We start from the raw sequence: 16,102 nt of genomic DNA, 5'->3' as shown, positions 1-16,102 counted from the left end.
TGGGAGTTCTCTTTTGAATTGTAATTCGAGAAAGACTCTCCTCTCTTTAAAAATCCTCAAGTCTGTTGTGCCCCTTTTGTGCAAGTTGATATTTAAACGCACGTGCAAGAATGGAGGCGCCAGATCTTTTTCAATCGCTTAGAAAACGGAAAGCACATTGACGGACGATTAAATGTATCCAAAATGTAAATTTAAAACTTCAATTGAAAAAATAAATTAATAAACATCAATTCTGAATTGTACAATAATACTCCCAAGCGATGCAATCCAATAAATATCCTATAAGATATCCTATACAGATCCAATAAGATAACTACACAAACATCCTGCACGATCATCAGTACACGAGATAAACGATAAAGCAATTGACACAAACCTTGCTTAGGTTTCTACCCATTTTCCACGAGTTAATCGCATCAACAGAAGCACCACCGGTGACACAAGAATAAACGTAAAATGATATATCGATACGCTGAATTGAGCATTATCCCACAAATAGGCTAGTGCTTCTACGCAACACCAGCACTTCCAATCAATCCACACCCATCCTCTATCAGTGCGATATCAATTTTCCATATCTCTACACTTTCAAAAGCGATTACATCGCGGGAAAGGGATCGAGATTTTGTAAAGCATGCAATATTACCCCCCGGTCTAAATCCTTATTTTACGCTTCTTTTCACCAACTCCTTCATGTTTGAATAGAAAAAATGCTTCCACGTGTCATGAACCTGCTCGAAAAAAATTACTTAATAAAATGAAACCAAATGCACCCTGCTTCTCCACTTCTCTCAATCCGAACGGACAGGAATTTGATTCCACCCTTCAACGTGTCCCATAAACCAAGGGATGTAAGAGGTGGTGTATTACCATTTGGGGGCTTTGTTTTGTTTCGCATACCGCTTCACTCCATCACTTCTCTACTTCTTTTTCTACTTTTTGGCAATCAGTCATCGCTCAAGTATCTGCGCCGCCCATGTCTTTGCGGGCCAAGTCTTCAGAGAGGGGACTTTTGCCACACATCTCAAGCATAACTTCAAGGTGTGGTTTTGAGTGGCGCATGTTTGTTTGTTGTCAAAGAACCTGCAGCCCGTGGGAAGGCGGAGGGAAACGGGAGCGAGTAGCATAACCATGATGCTTCATGCTTTCTCCATGGTTTCCATCACTCCAGCGACGAGCCAAAAAAAAAACGACCAACTCCGTATGAAATCACCATCTGTGGAGAAGATGCGCGAGCAAAACGTATGCAAACGTCTTGACACACCTTAACCGTCGTCGCGCGGCAGCGCATTGGACTCGTTTGCTGGTGGTTTTGGGTTTTTTCCCCCCACTGTCTCTCTCTCTCGAGAGGACAACTCAATTTACCCGTTATGGGACTCTCCCTCCATCTCTCTATTTACCGCCCTCGACCCGCTCGTAACGCAGGATGCATGAAAATTGCGTCCACAACGGCTTTTAGGGTAAGGTTTGGTAAGGTAACTGGATCCTTCGGATTTCTTTTCCTCTTTTTTTCGGTCTAATAAGCAAACACGGGGGGCAATGCACGGCACCGCACGGCCACAGCAATCCTATCCTAAGGAGCAGCTTTCTTCTGAATTAAATGTGCCGCAGGCACTGTTGCTCATGAAAAATAAACGAAACCGTTGTGTGTCCCTTTTTCTTTTTGTTGGCGCCAAGTGCGAGCCTCCGACGGGCGAGCGATTTGCCATTGTGTCTGTGGTGCTGCCACGCCAATCGTGCCCAGATTGATTGAAGGCGTATAACGTTTCCCATGGATGTGTATTATTGAATTGAAGCATGTTTCACATACATCCCGCGGCAAGATGGTATCCCCCCGATCGCGGCCACAACACTCGCGGATGAAAAAAAAAAACCTCCCATGGAATCAAGAATCAATCTGAATGCGGAAGGGAGGGCTGAAGTGAAAGGGTCTTCCGCAGCACCCACAAAACGCTATCAGCAGCAGCAGCAGCGACGCAGAGAGATGATTTCACGAAAAATTGGATTGATTTATCCGTGGCTTCCGTGGCACCACCAGGAGAAAAAAGCGACGGAAGCCACAAAACCGGGCCGGAGAACTTCGGCTGAGTCTTGATTGTTGTAATAAGAGGACGAATCAATCATGCCAGCAAATGCTACTCGACAAAGGGGCGGATGATGATGTGTATCTTTTTGATGGAGAAAAGCCCGAGATGACACATATGAGGGAAATGTTACCCCGCCACTGAGGAACGATGCAACACGCTCGCTGCATCTGGGACAACGAAGCATTCAAATAGGTTTGTTTGTGTTGTTCGACGGTGGTATTGCATACTTTGCATATTAGTGCTCTTAGTGGACTAATACAGTGGCGCCATCTGTCGGCAAATATTGTAACGCCTCAAATAAAGTCTGGTTTCGCAGTTTCATTTTGAGTAAAGAAAACTTTGCTCAAACATTCAACAAAATTTACCTAAAATTGATAAAATGCCATTCCATTCACAACTAAAAGTAAAAACGCCAACTCATCGCTTACCGCCGCTTTCATCGTCATCATCCTCAAGTACGTTCTATTGTTGTTACTATTGCTGCTATTTAAACGATTTAAAAAACGGCCGTTGAGACACACAGCCAGCCGCCGTCCGTCTCGAGTGCATCACGTTGCAATGCCCGTATCACGCTTCCATGCCTGTTGACGGCAGGTCCGCGCCTAGTTCATGACGCCTGGCCTGGCGTCAACTCTGTGTACAAGCGCTGCTCTTTTTTGCTGCTGTTTTGTACAACCAGGGGGTGATCTGATCTGATAAGGGAAGCTTCTTCCACATTCACCACCACCGCGAGAGCAGTATGAGTGACAGAGTAGCCTCCCTGCACGCGCGGAACTTTCCAATGCCAAATGCGCTTAAAGATGCATTTTATAATATTACGCTGTGGGAAAAGGGATAAGGGCTCGCCCTCTTCGCGCTTTAAACGTTCCAAAAACCACTAGTGACACACTAGAACCTTCACAGAGGGTGGAAAGAAACACACACACACAGAGACACAGACATAATAAAAACCCCAACCACAAGATGACCATCGAGGGGAAATCATTATGTCCAGACACAAATGGTGCGCTCGTCCAGGCAAGTGCAGCAAAGTTCAAAGCGAAGTTCGTTTGCTGTTTCCGTTTGGGGGGCAATTTGACAAGGCTGCAGCTTCCCCTCTTTGGAGCAGCTTCCTTCCAGGATGTCTCGGGTGTGAAAAGAGGAAGTACGGTTGCGTGGCTGTGGAGAAGAACACAGGTCGGGAGGGGCTGGGGATGAGTGCAGCAATCTAGTGGTGTAATGGTGTGCGCACAGCAGAGCTTAATCGTTTTTCGACACAGCGTTTGAAAGTGTTTGAAAGTGTAATGCGTTGCAGTTTAAGTTGTAGCGTACATGTACATGTATAGCATTAGAAGTAGGCTGATTATAGAAGTCGTTTGTAGTTGCCCTACTTTCGGGAGCAAGAATACTGCATACACAAATATTCAAGACAAAGTTCTTGTGAATTGAATTGAACCATTAATCAAAATAAATAAAACAACTCTACTTTAAACCATAATTTATTGAATTTAAACCAAAAGAAAAGAACATCAATTCAACGCTATAATCAATTCTCCAATGACACACAGATGCTGCTCTCTATCATCATGTCACGTGCCCGATACCAATGCACTAATGTAAAGTTCACTAATTATCTACCCCCTTGCCACGGATGTTTCAAAGCGGCACAACAACAATGCGTGTCAAATGTAAACCATGATATGCGGATCTCGCGTGTCCAAAATCATGCCCATCACACGCCTCATATATTGCAGTAATTGTGATCTGTAAAGCGGCTAGAATTTGGTTTGGTTTAGTTTGCCACCGAAATAAAAAAAAGTGTGATCCACATAAACCACAGTACGAGAGGTCAGGATGGTCAACTCGGCCGGGTGGTTTGGGTTGGTGGTTTAAAATTCTATTGGCGTGATTTAAATTTTAATACAATAATTTCATCTCAATTTTCTTCCCCCAACGGAGGAGTGAGTGGGAAAGCGTTTTCCACGCTGGCCCAAACCGTTGCCCATGAAATGCCGGGTGCATCGTGCGTACGCACGTGCCTGGTACGTGTCTAGAGCCTTGTGTCACATCCCCTCTTGCACCTTCTCCCAGAACCCTCCACTACCCACTACGTACATCGGCGTGCTGGAATGTGCGATGAGTTTTGCAAATAAATTCATGTATGCATTCGATTTGATATTTTCACCACAAATCATTTCCCATCGTCCGACCAGGCGTACGGGTTTCGATTGGAAATAGCTCTCCAATGTGTGTGTGTCTGTGTATATACGTTCGATTTCCCATTGTTGTGGGGTTCCTTATCCAGCAGCGCCCACGTTCATGGCACGTTTGGTCAATGTAGCGGATTATCATCATCGCTCACACCTTAACATTGGGGACAGCTCAATCAACATTGTGTGTGTGTGTGTGTACCGCGGCCACTCCGAGCAGTAGCACGTCCGTTGTGTGCTGTATGTTCGAGAGATGAGCCAAATCATCTGTGCATCGTTGCTTCGGCACTATCCCCTCAAACATGTATTATGGCATTAACCTTAATGAAGATTATCCACCGCTGGAATGGGATCTCTCTCTCTCTCTCTCTCTCTCTCTCTCATACACCAACGCACACCAATGCTCTCACTGCGCTGGGAAATGTCCTGGAAAACGCAGCATCACACGATGATGCCATTGAATCGGATATCAATTGAAGGATCGTCGCACGGCTGGATGGCAATTTTTGAAGAGCCTTATTTTATTTCCACCGCAGCTTCACACTGTGTCTGCGTGTCTGCGTTGACATTGTGAGGAATGGAATACAGGCCCAATGGATGCACAATGGTCGCGATATTCCAAGCCAATTGTGAGCGAACCGCATCGGAAAACGGCGCATCTCGATGCCACGGCATGGCGGCTTTCACAATTGATTTTATCAAAGGGCAATTGATCTTCTTCCGGTGTTGGAATCTATTTGACCGGGCAGGAAGCGAATTGAAGCATTCCATCCCCGATTGGTTAGGTTCGATGCATGGTTTGGGAACAATAATACAAAACACATTTTGAATATATCCATATGAACATATTGATAGGTACAAAAACTACTGCGAACATATCTTGTTGGGCATAAACTAGTATCCAATGTCCAAATGAATCTACAACGTTAAAGGTTCTAAAGCATTGGAACAGAAATGTCAGTTCAATGATCTCCAAGGTCGTTTGCTCAACCCTTTTTTTCGGACACGGTTCGAATTCGAGATTAATGAGCACGGCGGCCAGCGCCGTGAGTAATCGTACCTTCCCATCTTGGGTCAAGCGCAAGGTTAGCCCTTTTCAAAAATTCAAACACGGAAATCACGGAAGACACGAACAGGCCAAGCACATACACACACAAAAAAATGACCCTCCTACCTTCCAGCCAGCGCTGCTGTTCGAGTCGCCCTTATCCTTGAAGTACGGCACGTTCTGCACCATCCACTCGTAGATCTGGCTGAGCGTTAGGCGGCTGTCGCTGGCCGAGCTGATGGCTTGTGTGATGAGGTCGGCGTACGATAGATTGCCCCAGGCGTTGCGTCGCGATGAGTTCTTCTTGGACGAGGACGATGATGCGGCCGCCTGCAGCTGCGTATTGCTGGAGCCTGGGAATGGAAAGCCAAAAGCCGTCGATTAGAACGCGGACATTGGAGAAGGTTACGTGTCACGCTAAAGGTGGAGACTGGATTGTGGGGTTTTTGATAAGCAGAAGGTGTATTTTTGGGGGCTATCAAAAAGCCTATTGCTGTCTGGCAGTGATTACAGCGAGTCAGCGAGTCGTGTGATTCCCGCACAACGGTTTGAAACCTTCTAGAACTCCCTCTCAGTGACCAGCTGTTCCTCCTATCAACTTTCTTCTGATGTTTGGCTCATGTGATATGGGACACTGGGCCAGGAAACCTCTCAGGTGCATCAAAACCCAAAATCAAAACAGATGCTACGGCTAGAAGCGAACTCTTCGCTCCAAAAACCACATGTTGCGCGCTATCTTGGGCGCCGAGGACTAAAATCTGTCCCTCCATCCAATCAAGAACGGCAGCTCGTCCGTCCCGTTACATTTAGCCGAAAAGAGTAGGCCAAATATAGCCCTTCTTTCCCATCTCCGATCAACCTTGAACCTACGGGCAGGTGAGGAAGGCCTCCCAAGTCTCCACTGTAACGGAGCGCCAATTGAAAGGATCAAATTAACCCGCACACAACGCTCGCAGAGGGATCTTGTCAACGGCGCGAACCGAATACCCGCATACCAACTGGCAGGTCCGAACGCCCGCCCGCCATAGGCCTTGGGTGGTAAAAGTTGTCAGACTTTCCAAAAATACCCGATCCTCCAGAGCGGAACAAGTTTGGAGCGGTGTTGAGATTGGGGGAGATTGTGACTTTTTTCCTCTTCGCTTAATCGTACACCTCTCGCACGAGAGATCGCTTTGCAATCTGGCAGGCCTTTCGCCGTTCGCCATCGGATGGACATCTCTAGAACCGGGAGGGAGTCGACCGAGCAAACGTGGCATTTGAAAAAAAAACGGCAACACTTCTCTCTTCCCTCTCCTTTGCGTTATTGGTGACCTCCAAACCTGCTCCGCGCCAAACCTGCGCGCGTCTAGCCTAAAAGAATTTAGAACTTAAAGCATGGTACGCTGTATTTTACAAAAAAAATCAAATCAATACAGCTCTATCGCCCGCTCACGGGGCAAGGTCTTGTTCTCTCTTGCTGCCCCGAATGGACAGACCGGTGCGCTAAATATAGCGACACAGACAGCGCGCGCGCCTGTGAAGAAGTTGTCCGTTTCGTGACGTTGCCAACCGCGACGACCCAAAGCGACGAAACGGACAGCGCGCGCGGATCATTAATTTTTTTCGAGTTTTTCAGTTCACATTTTGCTTCCACTTTTTTTGGTTTGCCTGCTTAAGAGCAACTGCAGTCGAGAACGGGGGTCGAGTTCGCACACAGCCAGTAAGGTACGATCGGAGCACATACGATCATAACCCGAAATGGGATGCTAATCAAACAAAAAAAGCAAAACGGATAACTCCCCATCTTTCGCCCTCCCACCCACAAAACCGGCAGAGACCGGAACGGGTTGACAAAAGTTCAATCAAATCCGCATTCATCCGGGGTGGGGGGTTTTTGCATACATTTTAGCGTGCTAGGAAAAAGAAGAAAAAAATGCTAGAACGAATACAAGAAATCTCGCTATAATCTTAAACGCTTCTCATGGTTATTACCAAAAGCAACAACAACAACAACAAAAAACCCACCCCAATGCGATCGGACCGTCCACGTGGCCACTCTCTTTTGGTCTTTGATGATCAGAAAGTCCGAAAATAGTGCTCGCTTGCTCTGTGTGTGCGCTGTTCTCCTTCGCAATGGGTTCACAACAGGTTGGAGCCGTCGTTTGCCTTCGTTTGCAATGTTCCTACCAAGCACACTACTGAACTACTACTACACCCTCGCGCAATACAAGCGGCGGAAAAGAAAACGCTTTTGTTTATATTTATCGCACCATCCACTCTCTCTTCCCTTCCACGCGAAAGCACCCGCCCTTTCGGCACGCTATTCCTGGTCTATGTTCTAAGTTTGCCTCTGCTTTGGATGGATGTTGGCAGCGAATAGTGGTGGTCGTCGTAGTAGTAGTAGTCTATCATTGCTTGCGTAACATATAACGCCCTCACCATGTGCATGATCGGAGGGGGGCCGGTAGAGTGATCGTTAGAATGTACGGTAGGGGCGATGTAGCAGTGCCAAAATAGCGACGCTCAGCGTTTATTTCGTACTGTAGCAGCGGGTGTGCGAAACAGTTTGGTTGCTTTTAGGCAGCTTTATTGCGGAAATTTAGTTAAAAAAAAAACAAAATTCTTCATGATCATTCTTCCTCAAAAAATCTGTTCTTCAATACTATCTCATCACAATCTAATTATGTGCTCTCTGGAGCGCATTTACGACTCTGATCCGACTCCGGAAAAATCGGAACCAATAGTTCCACACGAAGACGCCCAGAATCATCCAAAGTCGTTCGGAGTCTCCCGAAGTCGTTCGGAATCAGAGTCGTTCAGAGTCGTCTGGAGTCTTCCACTAGTTCCACCCCGAGTCGGAGCCATCCGGAATCATCCGGAGTCATTTGGAGTGGTTCAAAGTCATCCGAAGTCGTCCAGAGTCGTAGTCGTCCTGAGTTACCCGAAGTCGTTTGGAATCGGAATTGTTCAGAGTCTTCCGGAGTCATCCAGAGTCGATCTTCGTATTCTTCTTTGCGCGTGTACTTCGTATCTAGGTCTTTGTTCAAGGCCGACTCCGAACGACTTCGGGTGACTCTGGACGACTTCGGGTGACTCTGGACGACTTTGGATGACTCTGGACGACTTCGACTCTGAATGACTCCGGGCGACTCCAGATGACTCCAGATGACTCCGGATGATTCCGGACGGCTCCGAACAGCTCCAGACGATACCGAACGACTCCGGATAATGCTATGCGGACCCAGCTTCCGGAGTCGGTTCCGAAATTGTCGGAGTCGGATCAGAGTCATCTCCAGATTTTTACCAACTTTACCCATCACAATCACCTTCAACTACACTAGAACAAGGAATGAAGATCTGGTTTAAATGGAAAAAGCCTCTTCTTTAGATAATTTAAAAAAACATCAAGACACTATTCTCTCAAACTTTTTTTTTTACACACACCCAACGTCAATCAAGATGCTCTGCTACGATCTACACCAAACCTACCCCACCCTACAATGAAGGAATGAAGCACCATATTCTTCTTCTTCTTCTGCTTCTGCGTGTGCTTCTCCTTCCCTACTACTCCTACTTCTGTGCCAAGTGGACGGGCAACGAACGGCAATCGTCCGTCGGGTCAATCAATATTTTAATTGGCTGTGCACTTGAGAGCCGAACGATTGTCGGACGATTAATGACACGATAGCCCGACACCAAGTCCCGACACGGCTGCGAGAGTTTTGACGATCAGACGTGGAAAACGATCGTACAGAAATAGGGTGAATTGGTGAGAAAACCCACAGGTTGGTTGGAAAGATTTGCTTTCCAAACAACAAATGAAGATGCGATAGCTGCCATTACACGCATACCTTTCTGGGGGGATATCACCACAGCCACTTTCGACGACCCCGACACGTCCCTGACACACCCTCCGATTTCGTTATCATTTTCCACCGGTTTCAACCAACCAAACCTTCCCACAGCTTCAAAGTCAGCGGCAGTGGGAGCAACATTTTATCTATTTTTATTTTTCCCACTTACACCACCCCCCCCCCAGCACCCCCTCTTCTGTAATGCTTGTAATGGCTCGGTTCTGACACCACGCATCACTTTCGACCGGCTTTTGACAACAAATGAGGCTGCTGCGAGGGATTGGCACAATCATTTACTACGTAGCTGTGCTGCGACGCGCGTATTTCCATACTTTGTAGTGCATCATGTTATTGTTTGTGAATGGCCAAGCACCAAGCGCCTTTTCCCTATCGGATTCCTTTCGCAACATTCCCGCTCTCTCTCTCTCTGTCTCTCTCAGACTGGGCCAATCGGTTCGGCGTAATTGCGTCTTGTTTTTGTTTTGGTTGGTTCATTCGTGCAGCGGCGGGAGGAGTGCTTCTTCATCTCCCCATTTAAAGTGTTTAACAACAACGCTTCCAGTGACAATATCGCACAACCACAAAAAAAAAACCGTTCTACTGTCAGATTTTCACTTTCATTTTTCACATTTTTCCCATTCGCTTCCTGGTGGCGCTAGTGGAAAAGGCGGTATTGTGAAGGAAAGGTTAAATCATTAGCGTATTTGGGCAACGTATTGGACCGTGAGGGAGCGCTTGGGCACTACACTGACCCCTCGAGATCAATATTGCGCTCCCACACGCACGTACACACACACGCACGCGTTCGTGTAAAATGGTCAAGTGCATGTGCACTTGGTGTGCTGTAATACAACAAGGGGAGGCTCGTCTCTAACTAGCTGTGTCAGTTGATCGATTTTCATACGCTCTCCCCTCTCTACCTGCTCGTGTTGTTGTAGTACAACCATTACAAAGCTCATGCACATGCACGGCAAGCAGTTGCAGGGAGAGTCGAAGAGAAGAACGATGGTTGGTAAGGTGGTTTTGGCAGCAGGTTTAGTAGCGGGCGATGGGACGCCGACGGAGCAGTAAAACGAGTTCTACCAATCAAACTAACGTCGGAATGTGGTATGTAAATGACGCAGATTGCTGGGGGTTGGGGAGAGAAAAAAACCATAGCTCACACACAAACACAGCACACTACACACACACGTTATCTGTTTGTCACGCTGTTTCCCCCTTACGTGATGCATTGGCTGCAGTGCTGCAACTGCAATTACTTCTAGTGGCGCTTTACCTATTGCAATGTTCCGCAAGGTATCACAGAGTGTGACAATTAGATGACCATTTAGACTGGAAATAAAGCGTTTGGATCAATTTGACTAGATTCATGATCCTAACTTAACCCAAAGAAGCAGCGAAAAAACGAAAATGTCTTTCAAGCTTGACAATACAGTCGATGCCAATTTTTTTTTTTTTTTTTTTGCTCTAGCTCTCACCAATTTTTGTCTCAAAGGCACCAATTTTTTACAGTAAGTCTATCGCTTTATATACAAAATTACAAATACAAATAAAAGTATTCAAGTCTTCTCAAAGTTTGCTCAAATACCTTGAGTTTGCTCAAATACCTTGAGTTTGCTCAAATACCTCACTACCAAAATTAACATGTTTACTACAAGTGTCAAAAATTGATGACTTTAAATGAAATTCAACGGCAAAAACTGTTAAAAGCAATGATAGTTTTGTTGGTTTTTTTAGCTACTCCCGCATTATTACAGTTTGATTCTGATAGACGTTCGGCGCTTTGCAAGACTTCCTCCGTCACCTTGAACGACTCTCGGGTCCACTTCTTTTTTTTTTTTTAAGATCATCAATTTCAATTCAATCGCTGAATACATAAAAACCTGATGTAAAGTTCACCATCCTTTTTTTAACGACCCAGCAAACACACACACACGAGCGTGCATGTCAGTGAGGCACACAAGGTAACCGGCAGCAGCAAGCAAAAAAAAAAAGACCGCTCCATCACGAGAAGCACTCGATCGTCTCTCGCCTAAGCCTAATCCGCTCGCGCATGGGCCGCCGCGCAGACACCAGCCGACCATTGGCGAACATTTGAGAGGAAGAAGAAGGAGAAGCAAATCCTCCTAATAAAAAAAAATACGCAACGCAAAGGAAACCCCCGAAACCGGTTCAATCCGCACCCGGCACAAAATCCGGTTCGCCAAAAGCCAATCTTCTGGGTGAGATAAATGGCCACCGACTGCCTCCCCTTTCGACCTCCTCCCCCCCCTCCCCCCACCTCCATGCACCTGTGCTCCGTTTTCCGGTTCTTTGGTATAGTTCGATTCGCGATCGTGCACCCCGAGGCTCACCCCGATGCGCGGTCATGGTCTACGGGCTTTTGGCTGGTTTTGGATGGATGGATGTATGGCCGGCTAGACGGCGTAGGTTTCATTTCGATATCTACAACACACATCTACAACGCCGGACAGAAAGCCATCTAAGCATGCGGCGTTGATTAGTTAGCCTAGCCGAAATAGTCTTTTAACTTTAACCTAGACGAATTTTAATGTGGCTGTGTCTAGGTGCCATCAAACTCGAGGCTCGAGACGTCTCGCCCAGCAGACACGAAGTAAGAAACAAGTAAGAAAGAAGCAACTGTACCCGATCGTGGTATAGCATTAGCATTCCAAATCAGCACCAGGAAGAAAGTAGAACGTCTGCGAAAAGATCGGAATTAGCTTGCGACAGCCTTTTGCTCAGTCTGGCACATACATGGCCGTCTGGCGAAAAATCCATAAAAAAGCCCACCAAATGATGATGATCGAGGACACACACACACACACACTCAACCTACATATTCCAACCCAAACCCGCGCTGGAAAGAATGACGCTAACACTATAAATTAGTGGAAAATTATGAATCAAGCAGTCAGCAGAAATAATAAAAAAACGCAGCGCCCCGCAGAAGTAGCTCGAAGAATTAAATCACTTCCTCATTATAAATACACCTCGGCATGTGCTCTTTTTTATTTTGGCTGCGAGGGGGGGCACGGGGAAGGGCGATGCCAAGTTTTCTTCTTCCTGTATTGGATCCAACTCCAATTCGCTTCTTGCTGTCCGCCAGCCAGCGTTCTTAAGGAACAGAACTCGGCCGCCACGCAACACCGATTACGCAGCACCCGTTGCCAATGATCTTCACGCCAGACAGCGCCAGACAGGTGAGGCTCACCTCCAAAAAAAAAAAACCACCCAATTCCTCCTCACTCCCCATTAATAGGCACTAGACACAGTAAGCCAACGTCTAGCCGGGTTAAAATGCGCGACTTCACCCAAAAAACCCCCCAAGAGAAGGTAAACCTGTCTAGTGTAATAGGCGCACGCGAGTGTGTGTGTGTGTGTGTGCTAATCAAAGCGATCTCCACCACTGCTGTTCAAATAAGAAGGGGGGTTTGAGGTTATGATCGCACCCTCCGACGAAGGCGGGAAGCGTGGAGAAGAGTAGGAAGAAAAACTGGATTTTTCTTTTCTTTTCTTTGGGGAGGGTTGACTGGTGCCAGGTGGCGAACCATCTCGTCAGTGCTAAAATTGTGTGTTCTCCAGCCAACCCACCACACACATAAAAAAGCGAACGGGCGAAGCAACGATCACTTCACAAAATTCGGCGCGTCTAGAATCTACACACACACACACACACGTGCGCATATCTCATCATCAGCGGTCCGCGAAGGTCAGATTCTTGCGCCGTAGAACCAGTTGCCTGCGCACTCCGTCCAGTGTCGATAGACAGCCCCCCGCGCTTCTTCCCTTGTGGACAACTCTTCCAGCGATCCGGCGCGCCCGAAATTGACTACTGTGTGTCCGCCGCGTTTCTATCGCGCTTTATTTCCTACCCCGTGTTGATGATGGTGTTACATAGAACCCCCCCACAAGTCCCTTTCCCTACATCACAGACGCACACACATCGCAAGTCCCCTCAATCGATCATACCGGGAGACAGTGCGCGCGTGAGGCCACAAACACACACACACACACACACACGGGGGGAGTAGAAGGGACAGATAAGAATGGGCCACACAACCAACGTGCAATACAGGCGGCCGCGCACCACCACTCACACACACAGGGAGCGTGAGCGTGCGCGGCGCTCGCGTATGGCCAATTAAAAATGTAAACATTGAAGCAGGAACTCGCGGGCCAAACGCGGCCACCTTTTTCAATGACACACACACAGATATACACACAGCACACAACATAGGGACGGGAGGTAGAGTGGAGGAGCCGCCCTCTACACTGCTAGCGAAAAAGGGCGAAGAGAAGGCTCGTCGCCGTTGTCGTCCGCGTGTCTTTTCTTGCACGGCGGAATATGGAGTTGCGTGGTTTGTTTTTGTTGGTGTGTTTGCGTGTTTTTTGCGTGCTTTTTTTGTCGTGGATGGAATTGTCTTGCCACTAAGCATGCCGGGAAGCAGTTTGCAGCGTGAATCTGGGCGCTTTTCGAATCGGTTGTTAGATGTGTGTGCCAATTGAGCCAAAACCCGTAGCGAAGGCGGTTGATTTTGGACACTTTCAGGAGCCTAAACTAGTATTTGTGCTATCAATTAAGACCAAACAAGCATTTCATTCCACCAACACTCCATTCCATCCAACACTAAAAATCCGTCTCCTAGAACAACTCCCTTTGTTGTAATCGAGTTTAACCATTTCCACTTCCATTCCGTTCGTTCTATGTTGCTTCAAATAATCATTATGATCGTTCGCGCTCCAGTGGAACACTAAAAATATGCACAATTGCACACAGAACCGTCACAACGAAATGCAACTGTGCATAAATAATGTTTGCAAATTGTGCTATCATTATGCGTTAACGATAGCCGTGTAATAGTGAGTCACACATGACGTCATGACAAGGGGAGGGGGGTTTGACCCAGACGGGAATAGCTGAAAAAATGACGATCGTTACAATTACATGGATCATATAGCGCTGGCCACACTCAACGGCCACTCAAAACCCGTCTCGGAGAGGTCGTTCCAGACCAGACTTGGTGGGCTTTGTGGTTAAAGCCGTTACGCTTGTTACACTTCTACCCACTTGAATCGTCGACGTAGAGCTAGCGGTATTTATGCCCTCTTGAATCGAATAATAGAACGTGCATTTAGAGCCACAGCGCCATTGTGTCCCACAGTGTTCTTTGGGGAACGAGTTGTCAGGCAGATTATCTACCACTTCGATCACAGAGCGAGCACGATTCGAGACTATCATCATGCAAGGAATTATCCTTTCTACCAAAAGAACTTTAATACGACGAGTCGTCTAGTGACTTTCTAATGATCTGACTAAGGTCGAAAAGTGTCTTAGAGACTCTCTTTTCGCTCTAATTTATCTCTTAAAGCTTTCCTTAGGAACAAGACTCCTATAATTAGGTCAGCTTTAGCTGTATCTTCAGTATAGGTCCTTTCTAGTCCACAATTTTTATCCGGACCACCGCGTCCCGTGGCATGGATTGAGGCATACAAAAATCTGACTATGACCGTGCTCTATGAGTCATTAACCCCTACAAAGAAATAGAAGCAAAATGGGACACTTTTTAAAATATCACCCCCACCCCTCCCCCTTCCTACTCACCGGTGTTGGCCAGCTGCTGATTGCTGCACTTGTTGCTGTCCGGTTCCGTTTCCGGTTCGACAAAGTTTTCCGGCCGCGGCAGGGGCCAGGTGTTGGAGCGGGCCCGCGTCTGCGGCTCGAATCCCGTGTCCTGCAGCTCGGCCAGCGCGTCCATCGGTATGCCGTCGTTGGAAATGTTGTCGTACATGCCGCTGGGACCTCCACCTCCTCCACCACCACCGCCGCCACCGCCAGCACGCAACGGTGAAGCCGGCCAGCCGTACGGATCCATGCCCGTGCTTTCTACACGCCCTGCCCTGTCGGCCCGAAGCGGTTTGGTGAGCTTTTTACCCCCACTGGATGTTCTGGAAACGGTTAAGCAGCGCTGCTCTCGTGGAGGGTGAGCGAACAATTATGCACTGAGTAGGCTTTGGGGGGTTCTCTTCTCTGTTCACGGAGGCCCGTGGGGCAACTACGGAACGGCAAATGATGATTTTCGGCAGCTTTTTGTTTCGCAATAAACGTTCACTTTAAACTCGTTGTTCACGCGCTGTCATCGCACGGCAGGGACATTTCCATTCCAGCACACTGTGTTGTGGTTACACTGTACACATACACACTCACTCACTGCACTTCCAGGTACAGGTACACACACAACACATACACACACACACACACTTGCACGCACTTTACCAGAGCGCACAAGTTCAGTCAGTTCCTGTGGCCACATTTTGAACTACGTCACTTGAACGCCGACGGGATTGTGAAGCAACCACCACCACCAGCTGACGCAGCCGCGCAGCATACTAAGATGACAACGCACAGCAAAAGGAAAGAAAAAAAAACACACACACTTCAACCATTTCCCATTTCGCTCGCATCGACACAACCAACAACAACAAAATCGATGTTCAATCTCGCTTCCTTAATCAATTCGGTCAATTAATGGCACACACGCTCTCTGTGTTGGCGATAGAGGAACGATAGATAGAAAAAATACACACACACAATTATCACCGTGTTATCAATGTGGGTGGAACGGCGCACCACACCGCGGGGCTGTGTTGTCATATCGGGCAAGATGCGACGGATGATAACGCAGTAAAAGTGCGTACTAATACACTACTCTACACTACCAGCAAGTGACCGAAAATGGAAGGCCAACACTCACACACACACCTTCACGCGCTATCACAGCAGCCCGGCTCTTTTCTTCTCTCCTGCAAGCGCGTGCACACAACCGCACGGGACGGGGGTATATTGAGTGCAAGAACGGCGGGAAGAAGAAAAAAACGCTCTAAATATACACATTTACCACTCAGTTGATAAGTCGACCGCGGACGTGCGGTTGTGCAGGACGC

General features: G+C 47.4%; 1 protein-coding gene across 1 annotated transcript in view; it reads right to left on the bottom strand.

Moving 5' to 3' along the window:
- LOC120907314 (forkhead box protein O) overlaps positions 1-15,426 on the bottom strand; it is a 59,177-nt gene extending 43,751 nt beyond the window's left edge. The window contains exons 1-2 of the mRNA XM_040319060.1: positions 14,763-15,426; positions 5,451-5,677 (exon numbers count right to left, since the gene is read on the bottom strand). Of these exons, the coding sequence (XP_040174994.1) occupies positions 5,451-5,677; positions 14,763-15,033 (498 nt within the window). The 5' untranslated portion in view covers positions 15,034-15,426. The remainder of the gene's footprint in view (positions 1-5,450; positions 5,678-14,762) is intronic.
- Positions 15,427-16,102: the final 676 nt, after the last annotated feature.

This window comes from Anopheles arabiensis, chromosome 2 (genome assembly GCF_016920715.1).
Source record: "Anopheles arabiensis isolate DONGOLA chromosome 2, AaraD3, whole genome shotgun sequence".
Taxonomy (NCBI): domain Eukaryota; kingdom Metazoa; phylum Arthropoda; class Insecta; order Diptera; family Culicidae; genus Anopheles; species Anopheles arabiensis.
The sequence above is the reverse complement of the archived record's forward strand: the minus strand, read 5'-3'. Positions and strand labels throughout refer to the sequence as shown.